The following is a 19,951-nucleotide window of genomic DNA, read 5'->3' as shown; positions in this document are numbered from 1 at the left end:
TGTCTTATTGTTGTAATTTTCTAGTCTTGCAAAACCTTATGATCAGTTGTTTGTGTTATTGTTCAAACTGTGTCTGTGTTATTCCAATTTAGCCATGTGAAGCACTTTGGGCTGTACCTTTGTATGAAAGGTGCTATATAAAAAAAGTTGAGTTGATTATTTTGGATGACGGGCATGGTTGCCTTTTGTAGCAAAGCAAATTTTTCTTGTAATTGATGTATTGCCTAGAATTTCAGTATTTAAAAAATACTGTTCCCTGAAAAAGATGACAGCAGCAAACTGAAATTACCAGAAATTACTTAGGTTAGCAGGTAGCTATATGTCCCCCTCATGCACCTTACATAACTCAGCCATAGACGCCTGCAACACAACCAAGAGTGGATTTATTGAACTGTCAGGATGCAATAAACAATACATCTGCAGAATAACTGCAGAGTACATGCTGCACACTGTGTGGCCAATGCGCAACCTACTTTTAAATGGTACAGGTTAGCATCACAGCAACCCTTAAAATCATTTATCAAAATAATGTGTAACAAAAATAAGCCAGAAATGTAATGTATATTTATTATTTGTAAATGAAGACTCAGAGCGTTTGAATTTAGATCAACTTCTGTTTAATTAGTCACAACCCAAAAAAAGAGAAAGAAAACAAAAAAGGCTCTTTTAACAATCTGCAGTCATCATTAACATGATATAATTCATCACCATCAGAAGAACAGATAAATCCGTCTGAACATTATTTCCCTCTGGATAATATTAATGCTAGACTATATTAGAACATCATCTTTGTGCTTCTTCTAAAACACAGTCACTCTTTCTCCTCAGTACAAACCCACCTGAATCATTCATGTCTTAAAGTTGGATATGAAAAACTTCGTCATGCTCAAGAGTATTTCAGTATCGTCATCTAAAGTGGAGTCGCCTTGTTGTGTTGACTCAACCAAAACACTGGTCTGCGTGTGGCGAGTACAAGACCGAACTAAAACACAGGTGATATAGAGAGAATTATGTCAGCACCATACTGTAAGTACTGCAGCAACAGGACATCGACAGGCCTTCTTCCCTCGGCCTTTTTACTCTTCATGCACATCATGTCCTGTGAGCAGAGCCACACCTGACTGATCCTCACTGTGGGGGTCGACATGACACACTCATACAAATATACAACAAGACTGACTGACAACAGGTCACACAAGATGTGTCAAACCCAGACTGTGTCAGTCTGTTAGCTTGTGCCATCGTGTGGCAGCAGCAGTTCAGGTGGAGCATGCACTATCACATGCATGATACTGTCAGTCTGATTAGCTTTCTGACCTGCTGAGAGATATCGTGTTTGGTTGTGTATTGTAGGGGAACAAAGTCTGTTAAGACCCCCTTTACAAAGGGATTATACAGTGTAACTAATGGCTTATTTATTAATGGTTAACTAATCATTTACTGAAGTTTAGCAGTTGTAAAATAATAAGACACATTTTGGATTGGCAGGTTGAGAATAATTCCATTGACCTGTTTGGAATTCTTAATAAATGTTTATGTGTTTTTTTTTTACTGTCTACAAAGCCATCAGGTCTGCAGCTGTAAATGTTAATAAGTTAATCAATGGTTTTTGGTCCAGAGTGTCAGAGATCAAAGGAGGATTATTAAATTCCTGAGCTAAGAAGACAAAAGACGTGTCCCTCTGGGGGATAATGCCAGCTGTTTAAGATTTATGCACCACTTAATTAAAACAGGTTTGCCACACAAACTAGTTCTTACATAAAGATTACTTATTAATTAATCTCAGCACCAATCGACTATCGGTCTGATAGCGATAACTCTCTGGGGGCAACGGCCAATATTTCGGGACTGGCCAGTGGATATCTGGGCCAAGGGCAGCCAAGACTTCCTCTTCTGTGTGCCAGTCATTTTAGCTAATCTCTAAAAACCAATGATTAATTAAGAGAACTGGATGCAGCATATGAAAGTTGCTCAGTAGCGTACGAAGCCAAAAAAGTTAAACTGCCTTATATAAAATAATCGGCATGATTGGCATTGCTTCCTCACTGTGGCCCATAGAGTAGGCACACTTGAGACTTCTATAGGTCAGGCCGGCAAGGTAATTCTGGTTTAGTGCTCGGCTAACTTGAATGGAGATGAAATGGTTCAATCGTACGGCTCTTCCACATGTTACTGGACCAAATTTATCAAAATCTGATATTGAATAGAGTCATTTCACGGGGTTTGTGGTGCTCAAAAAAATGTATCCACTGATTTACAGACGTCTCTTTTGCCATGTCAATGGGAAAAAGTCAAATGGCATCATGTGACATACGTAATCCCACAGTTTGGCCATTACAAAAATTGGCTTCAAAGCCTGGCACACTTCCTGAGGGCCTGCTATAAACAGATAAACTGTCATCAGACAATAGGTGACGGTTTCCAACATTGCATTTGGGCCAATGGTTTCTGCCTCTCCACACAGACTGTTAACCTGCCCCAAACATTATTGGTCGACACTACTTGGACTACACACAGTAACCAGAATGCTTCCGATACAAAACTCTTGTCCTGTTGCCTACAGATTCTGCATATATCTTTCTAGAGGTTAGTTATTACTTGATATGCACACACTAACAGTAGTTTAGCTAACGAACAAAACTGACGTTAGCTTGCTCACATATAGCTGGATATGGATGACACATGTGACCTGACACCTGATCAAAATCTTGTCTAATAACAAACTGGGAAGATTTTAAATGATACTTCGCAAATATAAGGTAACATACCCCAAATAGGCAAAATGTTATGCACTACACTAAATGGCCTAATGACATTAGCTATGCTAGCATGATCCGACATTTCCTACTCATTCTGCATGAGTAGGCCTACAACTCTGATGCTCACACATTTCCTTATGTTTGTACAAAGTTCTAACTACATTTACAAAGTATTGGCAGTTAAGTTTCATTGTTTGGTTCCCAAACTGGCATTTATTGTTAGCATGTAGCGTGTAATGCTACATGAACTCCTTGTTTCCTATCAATCAATTCACACATCATTAAGGTCTTTATGAGCTAATACATTTCTTAATTTCTAAAGGTGCCACCTAATTTAGTAAATCATTAGTTTGAAAGTAGTAAAAATTAATGACAGATTTATGAAGAGCTGCAGCCACCTAGTTACAATAATTTGACATATTTTATAATGCTATCTATGCTAAAAGATAAACTAACCTATGAACCATTCACACATATTTTATCAACCATTATTAAAGCCTTTAGTTACAGCTTATAATGCTTTATAAAGGATGATACCTCTGACGTATATCCAAAATAACTGCTGTTTGTCTGTAGGTATTAATATACACACCAAACTGCAGTCATTCTTAGCCAGCAGATCTTTTCTAACCCTTTGTTGATTTCATGTAGCAGAGAGCCTTTATGCTACAACACAATATCAAACCAGTACAGGGCTGCCATGAAGAGCATCTGGACTGTTTCTCTCATTGCAACCAGTATGTGAGCAATCCATGGCACTTTCTGCTAAATACGTGTCTATTCTGAACCTTTGCTGATCGATCTAACAGAAGAGTGATCCAACACATCAATCAAAAGCAATTTTGCTGTTGCGATCGTATAACATCGGTGGCTCTTTGCTGTAGAAAATTCTCTGTCAGCAAAGAAACAATGCTAATAGTGCAGAAAAGGCCATCCTCATCAAACCATGTGACAACAAGGAAACATTGTCATTTTAAGTATTCTGGAGGCTCTGGAATTACGGCCATGAGATTTCTGAGTCGGCCGCTAACATCACCCATGTTTCAGTGTGTTGAGGAAGTTAACAAGTGGCTGGGCACATGGTTGGATGAGGTTTGTCCATGTTGTCATTTCCAAGAAAAGATATATGATACAGTGCCACACAGACTTCTTTAAATGTTGTGCGATCTTTGGGAAGTGCAGAACGCCCACTGTCCTCTACAAATACAACTGCAGCTCCAAATGGACTCTTCTGACATGCTTATATTGTCAAAACATCACGGAGCTGTAGTTGTGAAATGCTAGAGATGCATTTTGTTATTCTATATTACACAGCACATACTCAATGTCCACATTTAGCTCTGAACATGAAGAACACAGTGTGAACAGATAATTTTGAATTGAATATCTGTGAGCATTTGATACCAGAGATGTTACTAGCCACTTCAAGGAATGACCAGTTGTTTATCAATTATTCACCAGGTTGCCTTGACTTTGTGAAAACAACTTTGTTTTTCTTGTATGCCTCCACAAGGAACGCAGAATCCAAAAAAAGGCTAAGATTTTTCAGAAATCTAAGTGACTGGGGTCAACATTTAACAAAAGCAAAACTATACCAAAACATCCTCTGACAATCTCTCACAGAACTCGTGCAGTATTTAAGTCTTATTTATTCAGTTGTGTGCTCAGTACTTCCCAAACGCATGTATTTTCTCTAAAACTTTCATGCACATTCATGTTTGCGTCTGAACTCTGCTCAAACAGAGCTCATACACACTCACATGCCTGGCCATGCTCATGGCGCACTACTTGTATGGCGGAAGTGTTTTAAATTGTAAAATTTTGGCGAAAATGCATGTGTTTGGGAAGCAGTGAGCATACGACTGGATAAATGAGACATTCTGTTATATTACACAAACTGTGTAAGAGTTTGTAAAATTATGTTTTCATATAGTTTTGCTGTTGTTAAAGTGGTCCCCAGTAATTTCAAATCATGACAAATGTTCCACATTTTTTGGATTCTCCATTCATCATGCAGGTGTGTGAGGAAAAACAAAGTTTCCTTCAGAAATTTAACATACCATGGTGAGTAACTGATACATAAATGGTCATTTTGTGGGTGAAGTAGCCTATTGTTTTAAATGATTTTTTTTTTTTTTTTTTTTTTTTTTTTTAAAACCAGCCAGTCTTGTGTTCATCTTGTTTCCCATCATTTCTATCGGATATGATAACTGACAGGAGATCAGTGGACTTGGTAGATAAACTTTATAACTGAGTCAAATCACACAAACAAAGTGAGCGCTCACACAACCAGTCAGATTTTAAACAGAGGAGAAAAAAAGTGGACACATCTGTGCCATAAATGTCCGTTATTATCTTGGATTTTGAAAGATTCTAAGTAAGACTCAGCACAGATTACAACTCTATTAAATAATCCAAAATGTAAAAGTCCCTTCTGACATAAAATAAGCAAATGATTCTCTTCTGGATTCTCTGGGCAACAACTTCAGACATGCAGTGTTGTAAAATAAAAATTGTGTGACAATGCTGTGTATTTGTGTATACGACACGCTGCTCTCCCTTCGATCACACAACCACTAACTGCTACAGCACGTCTAGCTTCTACCTTTCTTCATCTCGCTGCATTTACACTTTTCAAACTGTAATTCAATGACCACTACAACCTCAGTACTCACATTGAGCTACCTTCAATGATTCCCTTGCTTTGTTTTTGGGGAGTGTTAACAGCAGTACATTATTTTAAAGGCTGGGACCAATTTGAAGTCAATTCAATCACTTCAAGATACAGCTTGGTTGAATTTCCAACACGTGTATGCGACAATATTAGCATGTTAGTTTACAGACATGCTTCCTGACATTGTTTCAGCAACCAGTTATCCAACTTCACAGATGACGTTTTGAGTTGGGTTAGAATTTTAGGACTTGAGGGCTCTATGAGGGTGCTACAATAATATCGAGAAGAGAATATTTAACTGTATAGCTGCTTTTAAAATCGTGATACTTATACTAATAAAGTGCTCTGAAGAGGCTGAGAGAAGATGCAGAAGACAAAACAGATTAGTCGACAGATGAAATATTACATTAAAAGGTAACATTTTCATGACAGTATAGTCTGATGGTTATTCCAAATTTAGAGAGGTGATATGGACTTCTTAAAGATCCATAAATGAGCTTTCAGTTACCTACACTGCAATTTCAATGATTATATTTGAATTGATTCAATTGACACAGAACTGATCACCAACCTTTACATGTTCACTCAATTGAACTATACAGACCACATGTATTCTCAGTGATAGTGTGAACTTATAGAAATAAAACTATTTTCTCCTGGTAATCATTGTCAAGCATCAGTTCATATTCAACAAGCAGATGTGAAGAGGAAGAGAGATGGAGAGGAGATCAGGACAGAGAAGGAAGGGACGACAGAGGAGTGTTGGTGCGGAGAATACAGACAAAGAGGGGACAAAGAAGTCAAACTGGTCTGTGAACGACAGACTGCAGCAGGTATCACTGTCTCAAGTCAGGGTGTAACTACGGGACTACAGTGCTCCTAACTCCCCCTAAATCTCCATCAGACTATCTATATTTCATTGCTTACACTTCTAACCCACTTAAGACTTTTTCAGTTTACTTGCTCTAAGCACAAAAGCACCAAATGTTATCAATGGGGATTTGCACATGTTAACAAACAGGCAAACCTATCTGGCTCTATGTATTTGCTGGGAACAGTCTAATCCCCCCAGGACCCCTGAACAAGTTAAATATTTGAAAGGTGAAAAGGGCTTCAAGACTCAGAAAAACTTCGGTTCTGAGATGGAGTTTAATAATATTTGTTGGACAAGTGGTAATCTGTTTCTCACATTAGCCATTTAAAGGTACTGTACCTTACTTTTTACATGTATTCATCATTTTTTATTGCCAATGTGTCAACAGGCTGTAAGGAAACTGACCTTCTCTGACTTCTCAGTTGCCTATAACAGCCTGTGGACTAACTTCTATCTACTAACTTCTATCTATCTGTGACACGTTCCTGAGTACCTTGCCTTTCTTCAGCTCCGCTACAGCACTAACAGTGTGCAACACTGGCTGACGTTAGCTAAGAAAGTATGCTAACGTCATCAAATGACTGGCAGCCACCACAACAGAGTTCACACATGCTGTGTTTCTGTTACATACATTTTGCAGCTGTAACACACAACTTTGTCAAGAGGAAAGAAGATGGCAGCTCCAGACACAGCCCTTAGCGTGGTTGCAACTTGAATCCAGCCAGCATTGAGGGTCTGATCCTGCGCTGACTCCCCACCCAATCACCAAACTTTCTGTTGCTGCCAATACACAGGTGAAATCACCAATGCCGCTGGCCAGCAACCCGCTGTGGTTCCTGGCACTGGGGTGTTTGCTGGCTGAATTTGAGTTGGTACAGCAGCTTAGGTCCATCTACAGAGCTGCCATCCGCTCTCCTCCTGGTGAAGTAGCACCCTAGAAGCGGAGAGTAAGGCAGAGGGATCTCATTAGTGATCTGATAGTGCCCCTGCTGCTTTAAAAAAATCCACTGACGTGAGATATATTGTGATTTTAGCTTGCTAATATTAGTTAACGCTAGCTTGCTTGTTAACCGATGAATTGTTAGCTAGCTAACGTAGCAAAATATGGCCTGTGGATAACGTTAGCTAATTCATCCAAGCCATTATTCCTATCTCTCAGAGACACAAACCTACAGAGAATTATTAACAAGCTCAAAGTCAATTAGTGCAGCAGTTTTAAACTTATTATTCAGGAAAACAGTGGCTTATTTCTGTGACTTGAATGTAGTAAACAAATGAAGGCTTAGAAAGTGTGGTTTAAAATAGACCTTGGGTCGCCACTTAAAGTGTTGCAGGGGCTTCTTGGAAAGCTCTCAAATAATCTGTGTAGTCCTGGCACTAGGCTGATATGTGGCTTATTGAGAGACAGGATCTGTTTACATTTGTTCTGTCTCCTGCACAAAATTGAAACTGACTTCAGACAGAAGCTAAAGAGCTTGCTTAGCCTGGAGAGTTTTTTTCCCCATCTTAAGTAACTCTTATGTTTTATTAAATGATGAACAAATCTGAGAACAAACACACAGAAAAAGCTTGGTTCACTACTATTTTTACTAAGTGACTAGTGTTTTAGCTGTTAGCTAGCCAGCTGCAGAAGCTCACCAACTACCTCTGGCTATTTCAACCATAACGTTAAATTAAAAGGAAAACCTAAAACACTGTCATTGTTACGAGGATCTTTGGTTGATGAAAATAAAGGTTGACCGGTGACACTGATGGTTCCTCTGCCCACTGTCCACAGGCAATTGTGCATAATGAAAATCACCTGCCATATTTGTGTTTATAATGTAAGTGTGTGGAAGAGCTGATAGACCAAGCAGCTACAGCTGAGGATATGGTTCTCTCAAAACCCTCCATCTTAAATGGACATAACGTAAGAGCCATACTTTGTGACAGCCATCCACTTTGCCAATTTAATTGCATTTTATTAGCCCCAGGGTCACAAAGCTAGCCTAGGACATGAAGCTTCCATTACGAGTCATTTTCTCAATGCAGACTGTGCTCATGAACAACAATGTGATCCAGACAGATTCTGATCAGACAGCTACTGGACACTGACGAGGTGTTACAAAGACTGTTTTTTTATCCATGTATTTGTCATAAGGGGGAGTGCACTTGTGTGTTTATAAGGACTTTCTGATTGCCAAATAGCAACAAACACACACACACACACACACACACACACACACACATACACACAAGAAATGGAAGAGGAGGGAGGGAGCGATGGAGAGAGGGAGGAGAGTGAGTGTATGAAGGGCCAGATACAAGTGTTTTAACACTTAAACACAACGCAACAACCTGAGACTAGTGTGGGGGAGTTGGTGGGTCGTAGGGTGACAGAGAGAAGGAAAAGGAACAAGAGAAAGACGGAGAGATCAACAGACTGATATTTAGAGAAAGAGAGAAATAGTGCAACAAAGATAAGTAAAGCGAGAGACCTCTCTCAGCACGGGGGAAAAAGAAGAGGGAGGGTAGAAAAGGTAAAAAGAGGAGGAGAGGGAATTAGGGTGGAGGAAACTGGAGTTAAGGGGAGGAGGGAGGAAAAAGGGGTGAGATAGCAAAGAAGGGAAGAATTGAGACAGAGGAGCAGTAGTGCTTTCATGAGTACGGCTGTGGGACTCCATATCCTGGTCTGTAGATGGGTCTCCCCGTTGGCGACTGAGAATTTGAATATGAGGGCCCGGCTGGGTAGCTGTAGCCGCCGTAGCTGTAGGAGGCCGGGTAGGGAGCGGGGCCGCTCGGGGGGTGACTCGGGGTGTACTGGCCGAATGCTGAGCCGGGGTGTGGGGTGGGGAAGGAGGGCTGGGCTGGGTAAGGGCAGGCAGCTGCAGCCGGAGGCCCAAAGGCGGGCCTGGGCCCGGAGAAGCTCCCTGCTGGGGTGAAAGGTGAGCCGGAACCTGGGTACGGAGGGATGGTCGGGCCGGAGGCTGCTGCCGCTGCAGGGGGAGGGTTGGGCGGGGAGACAGGGTACGGGCTATAGGGAAGGCCGGAGGAGCCCCCTGCAGATGAGGAGGTGTTTTGGTAGCTGGAGGACTGAGGTTTGGAGTTTGGCTGCTGCTGATTTGTCGTTGTTGTTGTTGTCGTGTGTTGATTCCATGGTGAGGCTGTGGCAGCGGGGTCTTGGCTGACGCCTGTTGATGATGTCATGGCGTTAGGATTGCCCTCGCTCCTCTGTCGTAGGACCTCCTGGAGTTTCTCTATCCGCACCCGTCTTTTGTGAGCGAGGGAGCGCAGGGAGAGGAAGCGGTCGAGGAAGGAGTCCAATGGCAGAGAGCCCTCCAGAAACTCATCAGCTAGAGCCTGCAAACAGACACACACACAACCGGTGACAGTGATGCTTACTGCTGCAGTGTTTCCTCTGTACTTGTACAGGCCTAGTGTGCCACCAGGCCAACAAGGACAAAAGACCGCCAAATATCCATTCCAGTGTTGCCTATATTCTTTTTGCAGCGGAGCACCTTTGTTCACATGTCTGTGATAACAACAGGACAGTTGAGTGTCTGTTATCTAAACTGTTCAGTCAGTTGAACAGGTGACGTAAAGATAACTTTCTCAGTAGGCTACTAATTACAAACTACCTCAGTAGTGAACAACAAGCTAGCGTACTGAAGGATTCAGTGTTCTAGTTGGGGGGCTAGAACAGAGAATATTCAGTTAAAACAGATCAGTGATGCTGTTTTGCCCTCATTATTGTCTGTGCTAATGGAAACTCAACTCCTAGCGTTTGCTCCTGGTGTTTTTCACCACTGTGTTGGAAGAAGGAAATAATGGGAGTAACCAGCTTTAAAAATAAGGTACTATATATTTTTAAATAAGTGCTGTGCTGTGGGGATAAGTTGGTACTCATGATGGAGGACATGGGTGGGGTCTGAGATAATCGTCTGGGCCTGTCTGATAATGGTTTGCTCAAAGACAGGCTGGAGTGTGGCATGCTGCCTGACTCCCATGATTTTCATGGCTCTCTGCATAAGCCTGGTAATCTGGGTCTTCAGTTGTACACTGAGATTGCCAAACCAGGCTGAGATGGCTGAGATGCTCTCAGCTATGGCATGGTAGAAGAGGAGCAACACTTTCTGGTTGACTCCAAAGGACCTCAGCCTGCGAAGGAAGTATAAGCGCTGTTGGACCCTAGTGCAGACCTTATCTACCTGAACACTCCATGTTAGTTCATGGTCGATGTGTAAAAATGGGGTTCTCGTTAATACATCCATGACTGGGACACTGGGTGTTGTTGTACTCAAACTGTTTAAGCAATGTATACTGTGTTAAAAATGGTGGCAATAAAGCTATTCTGTACGAACCGTGAGTCAGGAAATCAACTACTTCCTTGTGCGCTGTAAAGCATCTATGTCAGAAAACAACTGTCCAGTCAGATCAGAGTTAAATTATGTGCTCAGAGCAACATACCTAAATAACTACAGCTGCACTGAGCTTCACAGAGACTGCCTACTGCTTTGCATCTGCATGCATGAAAGCAGAATCAGACTGGTTGTAAAGGAATTTAAAACCCTGCTGCAGGTCTACAAACCTGTGAAGGGACCAGCCCAGCACCTGCAGCCAGTCGTCAGGCCTGAGACCATCACACAACACCCCAAGCACTTCTTAGGCCCAAAGCATATCCTCCAAGCCCAAGACTGCAAAACCTTTGAGCTAATTACAGAGTTGTAAAATCTGCGATATAAAACTCTTAAAATTACACAACTTGTAAAACCACTTTAAGACTAACTTCAGCCCTGCGTGAAAAAACGCAGCCCTTTCATTCATTTGAATGGAGTCAGTTCATCAGCACAGTGGGGGTGTCAACACAGGGAGCGCTGGCAAAAATGTTGAACCAGGCACATTCTTATAAGGTGAACGCTGCATTTCTGTTTCCCTCGCGATCATTGTGACAAAACATAAATAACTTGCCTTCATAACTTCGGGCCTCTTTTTATTTATACAGTGTCGACTGCAACAAAACTGTTTAAGCACCTTTACGCCAAATACAAAACCATATGCATTTGCATAAGCACAAGAAAACATTTTACATAGTGTGTGTGTGTGTGTACTGTTTATGTTTAGGGTTAAAGTTCTGACCTCTGACTCTGCCTCCGTTTTGCTGCCCTCTGTCTGTAGTCTGGAGAACAATGCCTCTGGAGACACCTCACCCACCATCCCATCTGGGGTTGACGAGAGCAAGAGTGGGCGAAAGAGAGACATAGAGGATAGACATTTATATATAAATGCAGAAAGTAACTTTTTTTTTTTTTTAAATGTATTAAAAAATGAGAACATTCAACGGTGTCTCAATGGTCATAATGCTGACGAGAACATGGCACTCAGATACTTGCACATAGTCAACAATAAAATATAATAATAAAACACAATTGTCAGTTTAATGCTCCATTATAAGACTCTGACCTTTTAACTCCTGAAGCAGGCACAATGGACTGACTAAAATGCACACATGAAGGCACATTGTAGCAGGGCTCAAGCACTTTGACCGTATGCTTTGATTTAGCAGGGTTGGAAATTAGCACCTGGCATTGGTCAAATGCAGGTAAATTCTGGCTGTGGCGGGTAAATTTGGTCAACCTAATAGCCACACGGTGGGTAAACAAACAAAGGCACTTAACTAACAACTGAGATTCTCCATCTAAAGGCTGCGTAAGAAGCAGTGTGGATAAAGAGTTAGGCTCAGATTATTTTTTTCCTCTTCCTGATGATGTGCATATCTGGATGACGGTGTTGAATGTGTGTTAGCATATTGGATGTAGGGGTTTTCTGTGGAGCCACGAGCGTCATGTAGGTGTAAATTTCTAGAGGTTTATGACAAAATGGCTTGACGACTCAGACTCCCATGTGTGCATGGCGAGAGGGGAGAGGGAGAGATGCTGTGCTGCTGCCAGAGGAGCCACTGACTGAGTTCCCTCTGAGCGGTAAGTCACTTAAAGAGTCTGAGAAGTCCAGGGCTGTTCATAAAACATTCAGGACGCCACAGTTTATTCCACACTACTGAAGCTGCTCCTCTTTTTGGAACCAGTGCGGAGTTGATAATAATTTCCCTTACAGCCATGCTTTTTGTTGTCATGGGTAAGTAGTAGTCAAAACATCGTGAGTATCGTGATATGAATTTTTCATATCATATTAAAAATTATACCGATATTATCGTGAACAAGATGATATGGTACATCCCTAGTCTCCATTCACAGACCCTACAAGCATGTTACAACGCCAACACAATGTCCTTCGCACAAATACCTCTCCATTGCTGTTGTAGCTGACCAGGAACCTGCGGGCGGGTCTTCCAGCTTCAGCGTTTTATTTGTGCTCGCCATAGTGTGACTGACTAGCACACCAATCTTTTTGTGCTAACCTCAGCATATGTTGCTAATGGCCTCCAGTTAAAAGTGTCCAACAGCACACCTGCTGGTGAACTTTGGTTCGCACTTTGATACGAATACACAAACCGCTACAGCCCTACTAAAAACAGTATTTTTTAAAAACACTGTTAGTTCAGACTGTCTGTAACAGCAGCAGGACAGTCACATGTCAAGTGGTTTTATGTATTTCACTAAGTAATAATATCAATTGTCCTATCAGGGATCAATCAATATGAGGAAATCTTTCCAGTCTTTTATTTGTCGTGACATTTCCAAGGTCTGCTCTGAGGTGCCTGACAGTTTGACACAATCACAACTCACAAGTCACTGGTTGACAGTCTCAAAACTTTCCATCCCTCACTCCATTTATTCATCGACCCTTTGTTCCTCTGTCTCTCCCTCCTACCTCTCAGGGAGCAGTGTTGTCTGTACTTTTCTCTGATGGCCTCCAGCTGGGAATATCTCTCCACCAGCACCTCCTTCTCTGACTCCAGACGAGGCTTCATGTCCAGGTTTTGCTCAGCCAGGCTGCGATTTGATGCCAGCGCCATCTCTCTCTCCAGCTGGATGTTCTGGATCTGAAGGGGAGGAAGTCAGGCATTAGACTGTAGCAGCTTCACACTTTAGGCAATGTGTGGATACCAGGTAATGCGGAGGGAATATTTTTCACCGTGATTTAAATCAGAGTTTCGCCAGTTTTAGATGATTTCATTTAATAAGAATTCTTGGAAGAAGTTTGGCCTTTTTATTCTAGTTTAGTTGTAGCGTAGGAGAAAACTACATTTCTTTAAGTAAGGTTGGTAATTCTAGCCAAATACAAAATGTAGCTTTGTCAGAAAGTATCTTTTTAATATCGCTACCAAACCTTGAGTACTATAATGACAGGAGTATCAAAAAAATTTAAACGATACCTAGCCTTAGTGGGTAGACAGCACACTGAAGCACTTCTTAAGGACCAGTGCAGAGTGATTTCACATTTGAAATAAATGTTAGAAAAGATGTAATCATGTAAACACTCTGCATTCAACCTCATTTCTAAGTACAGGAGCACCCCAAACACAGGTAGTAGGCATGTCTACAGCCCCTTTCAGACATGGATTACATAGGCCTGTGTAGCTATAATGTTCACTGAGGAGTGTTCTCACTTCTCTCAGTCAAACTGAAATTAATTTCTGCAACAACATAAATCGTATCTGCTCTGTAAATCAGCTCTCCAGTGTTCTCCTTTAAGAAAAAATTCTGAAACTGTAAGGGAGAATTTCTGTTATATATGTACATATGCATATATTGCCATGAATTAGGGAAGATACACACATGCACAACACATATGCCAAGCCACCCAAATAGGTCTCCAATAAAAGCCGCAGTATAATTCCAACACTTAAATTTACCATGCATGCAATGTTATTGGCAACATTATTTTAATTTAATGTCTAAATGATATAAATGTTACTCCTTCATTAAGGGCATAGATTTCAGAAGCTGCAAATAAAATTTCTGAGTGGCAGACAAAAAGAAAAGATTGCCTGCCAGGGTGGCAGCCAGAGAAAAAGTTAATTTCAGACCACGAGTAGCATCTAATAGTGTCAATACTCAAGCATCATATTGCCAATAGGAAAACCACTAAACCAGAAAGGCTCCAGAGTCAGGCCTTTGTCATCAAAGTAAATATTATGGGAAGGAATACACTGAAAAAGGGCAACACACACTCACATTAAAGGTGGAGTCTACAATTCTGGACAAACTGTTGATAATGAGACTTAAAACCAAACACACCCACATGCCCCTTCAGAAGATCCAAGCCCCAAATTCATGGACATGCATTGTCACCGCGTCTGCTGCCCGAGAGTACGTTAGCCTCAATAATTAATGCTACACAGTAGAAAACATGTCATTCCAATGCAAAGAGTATCAGGTCTGCCTTAAAATATTTTTATACTTAACTATAAAATTCTATTTTTTCCACTCTATTGTCATATACACACAGGCCAGAAATACACACACATGCACAAACAGGACATGCATTAATTGGAGAGATGTCAGAGTGAGGGGACTGCCCATGAACAGGCACCTCGAGCCTAGTTCCCAGGAGGCAAACTGGCACGTCTCCAGCTACAAGTCCACACTCCATATTTGGTCCAGACTTGTACCAGTGACCCTCTGGTTCCCAACCCCAGTCCCTAAAGACTGAGCTACTCCCACCCAGTTAGCCGCTGTGGTAACTCCAGTTTGGCCAAAGCAAAACTCAGCACCAGAGGTTTGATCCCAGATCAGCAACTTTAAGTTTACTGGTTAGACCCTGCGCTGCCTCTGGCCACCAGCCCGCTGAGACCCTCTCCTTACCCAAAGCTGCCATCCGCTCTCCTTACAACAAAGCCACCAATAACTGACTGTATGGGAAACACTGTTAGGCTTCATTACCATCATGGTGACGCTTCGTCCCTTGAGGGCGAGGATGTGGAAGAGGGAGAGTACACAGCAGAGGAAGCGGGGGAGGCAGACGTCATAGTGAGGCAGCCTTGAACCTTTTATATTTTTTTGCTCCTCTGACGTTCTCCTCTTTGGCTGTTCAGCACCCCATGTGCCATATTTACCATTCCTCTTGCTCCAACTGCCTTTCCCTTTATCCTTGGCCTATCCCCTGACCTGTGTATGAGCATGAACACTCCCTGTTGCTATGGTTACAAGAGCGTTGTGCGTCTCGGTCCGAGCCACTTTGTTTGTTTCACATTTACAGAGCCATGACTGTGTATAAACACCAGATTCTTTTTATTCAGCCAACACAAATAGGACAGCCAAGAGACTGTGAGGAAAATATATTCATGACTTTCACAAAAGGTGTACTGGTTTAAAATCACAGACTCCACCTTTAATGGGAGCTACCTGGTATAATAAGAGTTCGCTTCAGGTCTCCTCTGCGGTTACTGGAGAGGGAAAGAATTATTTACTCACTTCCCCTGCCCCACCCAGACTGTCCCCTCCGTTTGGGGTTTTATACTAGAAACAAGCCATGTATTTCATAAGCATGAGAGTTTGATTTCACCCACACTGAGAATGCCAACTGACCAAACACCCTGAAAGGTGTTATAACTACCTCATCAAATCTCTAATTTCACACACACACCCTTTCAGCTCGGCCTCTGTGAAAGCTAGAACATGCTGTCTTTCATAAACGGCAGCCAAATGGAAAAATAAGCATAATTTTTTACCTCGTCAGACTCCAGAGCCATAGACTCCACCCTCTCTGGGTTGTCCAGGAGCTCCTGCAGCTCTGATTGGCTGAGGTCCTGGAGCTTCTCCATCTGATTTGCCAGGATGGCTGTCCGTCATACAGGAACCAGGAAATAAGAGTTAAAACAATGTTTGGAAACAGAAAGTGGACAGTCAGAGGCCTAACCTTTGTATTTTACTGGTACTAATCTTGAGTAGATAGATTTAATCAGTATCCATCGACTTAACAGGCCATTGTTAACAAATCAGGACAAAACAAACCATGTCACCTACAGCCACTCCCTTAATAAAATAGCAACCGGTGGTATATGATGATGAAAATCGTGGCCATTTTTTGCCAACAGTAGTGATAGTGACATTTTGAATGCAGTATTTTAAACACAGTTGACTTAGCGTGTCAGCTAGCATTTTAAACTCATACTACAGTCACACTATCGAGGTAAGTAACGTTACTGCAGGCCACAAAACAGAACAAGCTGTTCAGACGAACACTGGTGACAGTGGAGCAACAAAACAGATGAAAATAAAATGGTACTCACACGACGCTAGCAAACCAAATTCAGCCTGACACTGAGTGGTGGTGACATCCAACACCACCTATTTATTTCAACTGACAGGTGACGTGACACGTCCTCAGGATCTCCGACCAGCCCTGACAGAATCCAGCTGAACGAGAAGCCGCCGAGTCGTTTTCGACGCACTTTGACCGGCTAGCTAACTAGCTGCTCAACCAACGGCCAATCTCACCTGACGGCCCCGCGTTAAGCAATCTGATGACAACAACAGTCGGTATGATCGCAATGTCAGGCACTTAGCCACCATCAACTTCGAGGGAAGCCCAGCGATTTGGCGATCAAAAACGGAGCCCACAGTGACGCCGCTCGGTCCTGGCGATCGCTGTCAAACGTCTCTGTGTTCCGGTGATGCTTACTTCACTAAACAGACAACTGCAGTCGACCAAATGTGTCGGAAAATGACTAAATCTTTGCTAATAATAGGAAAGTTTCACTCCACACTGACAGAAACCGCCGCCATTTTCGGAATCTTCCACTAACCGCTGTTTGCGGGGGTGTTCAGATAAAATTAAAAATTCCAAAACAGCAGCGGTGAGCTGTAACGAACTCCTGGTTTATTATGTTTTAAATGGTTATTGTTTGCCTACATATTTTGTGTAATTATTTCAACTAGGCCCGTTATTCGTGTGTTGTCCCCTAAATCCCAGGGTAATGGTGGGGTCCTGTGCTCAGCTGATATAAGGGAAACCCCTATGTGACGGTAATGTCCCGTCTACTGCTGCCAGTGCTTCTGGCAATGGCAAAATATCTGTCACCCTGTTCTGCTGGAGGAGCGACACATTACTGCTTTCTTTAGAAACGAAAACCACTGTGTCAATATTTGGGAAATGAAAGGATTTTATGTAAAGACAGAGAGTAGGCGTAGACACAAAAGAGAAACACTGGTCTGTTGAGGCAGGTGTATCCAGTAGCTTAGGTTGTCCATTGGAAGCTTAATTGATTCTAATTAGACCTACCTATACAAGTTTCGCAGAGATCCACTCAGCATAAAAGATTATACTTGCTGTTATTATTTATTAATTTACAATTGGCAATGTGCAGCTCTTAATAGTGAGTTCACATTTCTTCACACAGTGTGCACAACAGCATTCAATGTGGACTCAACAGTGAATCACTTTTCATTGTTTCATGACCACATCTTTTACAATCCAAGAACTGTTTTCTCACTCAAACTCAACCTCAACCAAAACTCTGTCTTTACACAAAGGCCCTTACCGTGGAGTGAAGATTGGGGGGGACCTAATCTGTCAGAGGTGGATTGGGTGTTGGGGAAAACAATCAATCAATTATTTATAAGCAAGTACAGCTGTATAGTATACTTTTACAAATATGCAATAAACAAAAGCCACTATGTTCAATATACATTACACATGCAGCGCAGCAATAAATGACTTGAAACCTTACTCAGACTTCATGTGGACTAATAAATATAATGTAATAAATACATTAACATTAGTTGAATCCACTTGTGACTACCATTGTCCAGTATTTAATTTAATTTGCCATTTGCTCTGATACAACTGCACAAGGACATTGGAATTCTTGTGCACCTTGTGTGAATGTGTGACTAATGAACTGCAGGTAACTTAGCTATAATAGCTAACATTAGTGATGGTTGATTGATTAGCACTTACAAATGTCTTGCTTTAACCGAAAACGTACTATGTGCACATCCATGCAAATACTGACATTTTGTTTTAGCAAGATATTATTTATTTTCACAATTACAGTTCTAGTGCAAAATAACAGATTAATGCTAGTGTTATCTTTTCTTTACTCTCCATTCCTCAACCCCCCTCATGAAGGTGGAAAGTTTATGACCACCGTCCACATGATCAATGTCCCTCTTGGACTCAATAAATGCTGGATATCTGGATGTATATGCAGAGGATTACCATGAATGGATCAGGCATAGATTCTCTCCCAAGTTTATTAGAGAGGATATAAGGTGTGATGTGGATGAGAACTTCTGGCCAAATGCAGAAGACATGGTTGACCAGCACTGTTGTATTTCTATATCTATAGCCATCCTATACATGTATGTATGCATATTGAAAATATATCATTGTTGAGGGCATAGGTTTTATTTCTACACATTAAGCAGGGTGTCTGGGGGTCCTCCCAAGAGAGAGAGTGGAGCACATTACGCCAGTGCTTAAATCACTGCACTGGCTTCCTGTGTGTCAAAGGATAGACTTTAAAATCTTGTTACTTGTCTATAAAGCACTAAATGGTCTTGGGCCTAAATACATCTCTGATTTACTTGTACGTTATGAAGCATCCAGACCCCTCAGATCATCTGGAACAGGTTTACTCAGTGTTCCCAGGATCAAAACCAAACAAGGTGAAGCAGCCTTTAGTTTCTATGCTCCCCGCCTGTGGAACAAACTTCCAGAATATCTGAGGTCGGCTGAAACTGTCAACTCATTTAAATCAGGGCTTAAAACATTACTATTTACTGCAGCTTACCAGTGAACTAGATATGTAACTTATTGTTAGGATAATCTGTAGCTATTGTTTTTATATTTGTCTGCTGTTGCTTTTGCTTTATGTTTGCTTTTTAAATGCATTTTCTGCACTGTTTTTAACTATTTATTGTCTTGCTTTTAGCTCTTGTTTTTAATGATCTATTGTTTTTAATGTATTTCTCTTGTAAAGCACATTGAATTGCCTTGTGTATGAATGGTGCTATATAAATAAAATTGCCTTGCCTTGCCTCCCCCAAGAAATTCTGAGCTTTAAACATTTAAGTTACTGGATTCTGAATTTTTATATATCAATTTGTGCAAACCTCTGTATTACATTGAGATATTCAGCCTCGCAGTGGCTACAGGAATAAGAGGCTGGTGTGCTGTGTCTTTGCTCTGAACATCCTGTACATAGTGAGAAACTACAGCAGTAAGACCACTGCAGGACCGTCATGCATGCAGAAATGAAAGTGTCTGCATTTGTGTGACACACTGTATTTTTTCATTTTTTTTGTTGTATGAAATATGAGGGCGATCACTGCATCAGTGTATTTGGAATTATAAACAGTTTGCAAATGATGCATCTGAAAAACTGATAAAGATGTTCTACCTGGACCAAGTGGATGTTGCTCTTTGGTTGGCTGCCCAGGCCCCGTCATGGAAACACACGAAATTTTCACACATTCTCAGTATGGAATAACACCATCAGTCTTATTTGATTAAGACATTTTTTTTGTTTTTTTGCATATACAGGGTGTGGACATGATTACATCTCAGTAACAACACTATAATGTAATCTATTACAGCATTCAGCCCTGCAGTAATCTTTGTGAGGCTTTTATGTAAGGCTTTGTGTACGGTGCTTGTTATTTTGTCCCCTTGTAACACACATACAGAAGTCCAATCTATGAAGACCATGTAACACAGAAACAAGCTGCTCACAAATGATCATTGACTATCACAGAAGTT

The 19,951-nt window shown here is 41.5% G+C and overlaps 1 protein-coding gene across 1 annotated transcript; it reads right to left on the bottom strand.

Moving 5' to 3' along the window:
• Positions 1-600: 600 nt before the first annotated feature.
• Positions 601-17,051, bottom strand: vps37c (VPS37C subunit of ESCRT-I). The gene is made up of 5 exons (XM_050045602.1): positions 16,479-17,051; positions 15,918-16,027; positions 13,115-13,286; positions 11,423-11,505; positions 601-9,646 (listed from the first exon to the last, which is right to left on the bottom strand). Exons 2-5 carry the CDS (start codon positions 16,008-16,010, stop codon positions 8,945-8,947), a joined length of 1,050 nt encoding a protein of 349 aa, XP_049901559.1. The 5' UTR covers positions 16,011-16,027; positions 16,479-17,051; the 3' UTR covers positions 601-8,944.
• Between the last annotated feature and the right edge of the window lie 2,900 nt (positions 17,052-19,951).

This window comes from Epinephelus moara, chromosome 5, assembly GCF_006386435.1.
Source record: "Epinephelus moara isolate mb chromosome 5, YSFRI_EMoa_1.0, whole genome shotgun sequence".
Classification (NCBI taxonomy): Eukaryota; Metazoa; Chordata; class Actinopteri; order Perciformes; family Serranidae; genus Epinephelus; species Epinephelus moara.
This window is presented reverse-complemented; position numbering and strand designations above follow the sequence as displayed.

Excerpts from the sequence above, each read along its gene's own strand:
- vps37c (XM_050045602.1), bottom strand. The coding sequence starts at position 16,010 with ATGGAGAAGCTCCAGGACCTCAGCCAATCAGAGCTGCAGGAGCTCCTG. Across the intron at positions 13,287-15,917 it reads TGGCTCTGGAGTCTGACGAG|ATCCAGAACATCCAGCTGGA; the intron begins GTAAAAAATTAT and ends CCTCCCCTTCAG. Across the intron at positions 9,647-11,422 it reads AAACGGAGGCAGAGTCAGAG|GCTCTAGCTGATGAGTTTCT; the intron begins GTCAGAACTTTA and ends GTCTGTTTGCAG.